General features: G+C 52.8%; 1 protein-coding gene across 1 annotated transcript; it reads left to right on the top strand.

Moving 5' to 3' along the window:
* Positions 1 to 615: 615 nt before the first annotated feature.
* SAMD00019534_126760 (hypothetical protein) lies at positions 616 to 2,556 on the top strand (the record flags this gene model as incomplete). Its single annotated transcript, XM_012892098.1, has 1 exon — positions 616 to 2,556. A coding segment is annotated over one exon (1,941 nt), but the record flags the coding sequence as incomplete, so codon positions are not given.
* Positions 2,557 to 2,559: the final 3 nt, after the last annotated feature.

Genomic DNA, 2,559 nt, shown 5'->3' with positions numbered 1-2,559 from the left:
ACCACCATCGTTGACGATGACGACGAAGACGACGACACATCGGCGCGACACACTACATCCACCAAGGAGGGCGATGCGATTGCTGCTCTCATCTTCGAGAGTTACCCGGATAGATTCACCGACAAGCTGCCCAAGGATGCGTGTAGAGACAGAGGAATGTACAACATGACCATCGAGTTGTTGCCTGGGTCTAAGCCCGTCAATAGGTCGTTCAAGAACTCCAATGAAGTTACAGCCGAGTTGGAGGTCGAGGCAGACATTCTGCTCGACACGGACGTCATCGAGAAGGCACCGCCTGGCAACGAGTGGTGCTCCCCTGCTTTCTTTGTCAGGAGCAAGGGCAAGAAACGTCTTGTCGTCGACTTCTCCGCGTTGAACAAGTGCACGCGCGAGTATCCCGTCCCCATGAAGACCGTCGACGAAGTGCTCGCCAAGGTTGGTCGATCAAAGATATTCAGCGTTATCGATCTCAAGAGTGGTTTCCATCATGTGCTACTCTCCAAGGAGTCACGCCAGTACACTCAGTTCAAGATTGGCAATGAGTTGTACGTGTTCAAGAGATGCGCTTTCGGYCTGCGCAACAGTCCAGCATTCTTCAACAGGTGGATCAATCACGTCTTCGCGCCGCTTATCAAAGCAGGCATACTCGAACTCTATGTCGACGATGTGATCGTCCATTCCAAGGACCTCAACGACCACCACAAGCATCTCAAGATGACATTCGATCTGCTACGCAAGCACGGTGTCTATCTGAACGACAAGAAACCACAGTTGTGYAAGACATCCGTCGTCTATGGCGGTCACATACTCTCTGGCGAGGGCATCAAGAAGTTGCACAGCAACGTCCAGGCTATCATGGAGATGCCCATCCCGTCCACAGTCAGAGAACTCAGAGCATTCCTTGGCGCATGTCAACACTACGCCAAGTTCCTCGATGGATGCAAGGATGCGTTCGCGCGTCTCACGAGTCTAGTCTCCAACAAGTTCACCAGACTCAAGCTGTCCGAGGAGCATCGGAAAGACTTCCAAACCATCCGCACTGCGTTGTGCAGCGACACATGTCTGATTGTGCCGCGCAAGGAAGTCCCTCTGAGGGTATACACGGACGCGAGCGACTTTGGTACAGGTTTACTGATCGCTCAAGAGGACGCCAACGCGAATCTCAGACCGGTGCTGTTCGACAGCAAGAAGTTCAACCCGGCCCAGAGAGCCTACGACACACGTGATCGTGAACTACTCGGTTTGATCAACTGCCTTAAGAAGTATCAACACTTGCTGAGGGACAAGCCATTCATCTGGTACACCGACCACAAGAACCTGTTGTACGAGGCCAACCTGGAGTCGCGTCCGGCCCGTGTCCAACGTTGGTACGAGATCATCTCCAACTTCTCTTTCGCCACTCAATACATCGAAGGAAAGTCCAACTGCATGAGCGACTACCTCTCACGCACGCCAAGGTTCTGGAACCCTTGGGACGACGACTTTATTGTCACCGTCAAACAGTCGTGCGCCGATCTCAAGAACGTGCCCAAACACGTCAAGAAGTGGTTTGACAAGCTCAAGACCAGAGGTGACGTCGTCTGCCACGACGGCCTCTACTTCTTCGTTGATGGTGAGAAGGTCAGGATGGTCATCATCGACCCTGAACACATCGCAAGAGTGCTCAAGGATACACATGGTCTCGAACATATAGGAATCAACAGACTCTTCGACAAAGTCTCATCATTGTACATTTGGCATGGTATGTCCAAGTCAGTCACCGACTACATCGCCAAGTGTGTCACTTGTCAGAAGAACACTATCAAGTCGGTCAAGGACGGATTCCTCAACTCTCTTCCCATCCCAGATCGTCCGTTCTCGCAATGGTCGATCGACTTCATGTCACCTGGCGTGGCCGCTGACGGCCACGACAACTTACTCGTCGTAGTGTGTAGGTACTCCAAGATGGTCAAGATCATCCCCTGCCACTTGACAGTTGATGCAGAGACTTCTGCCAAGCTGCTCGTCGACAAGGTCGTCTCAGTCTGGGGCGCGCCGACGGACATTGTCTCTGACCAGGACGCTCGCTTCACCAGCGACGTGTGGACTCACATCATGAAGACCATTGGAGCCGGCTCAAGCATGACGCAGCCCGGACGCGCAAATGGAGACGGTCAGACAGAACGCCTTAATAGAGCTATCCTCGAGACTATCAGGAAGATGGTCGCTGACAAGCGCGATTGGCCAGCATGGATCCCTATGATCGAGTCCGCCATCAACAACAACGTCAACTCGTCGACTGGTTTCACCCCAAGTCAAATTGTTTTTGGTTTTGAACCACGCATGCCTTGGAACGCCGGTCAAGTCACTTTCAAAGACTACAAGGTCTGCCAAGACATGTATCGCAAGATGGCCGCTTCCAACATGTTGGACGCGCAGATCAGACAAGCCATCCAGCACGACAAAGGTAGACGTGACGTGATGCCATACAAGGTAGGCGACATTGTGCTTGTTAAGCGCAGCGCCTTCGACAGTTCCAAGCCTGGTGGCGACGCTGCAGACATCGCCAAACTTCAGTCA

The sequence above is a fragment of the Acytostelium subglobosum genome (genome assembly GCF_000787575.1).
Source record: "Acytostelium subglobosum LB1 DNA, scaffold: scaffold89, whole genome shotgun sequence".
In the NCBI taxonomy this organism is placed as follows: Eukaryota; Evosea; class Eumycetozoa; order Acytosteliales; family Acytosteliaceae; genus Acytostelium; species Acytostelium subglobosum.
The sequence above is the reverse complement of the archived record's forward strand: the minus strand, read 5'-3'. Positions and strand labels throughout refer to the sequence as shown.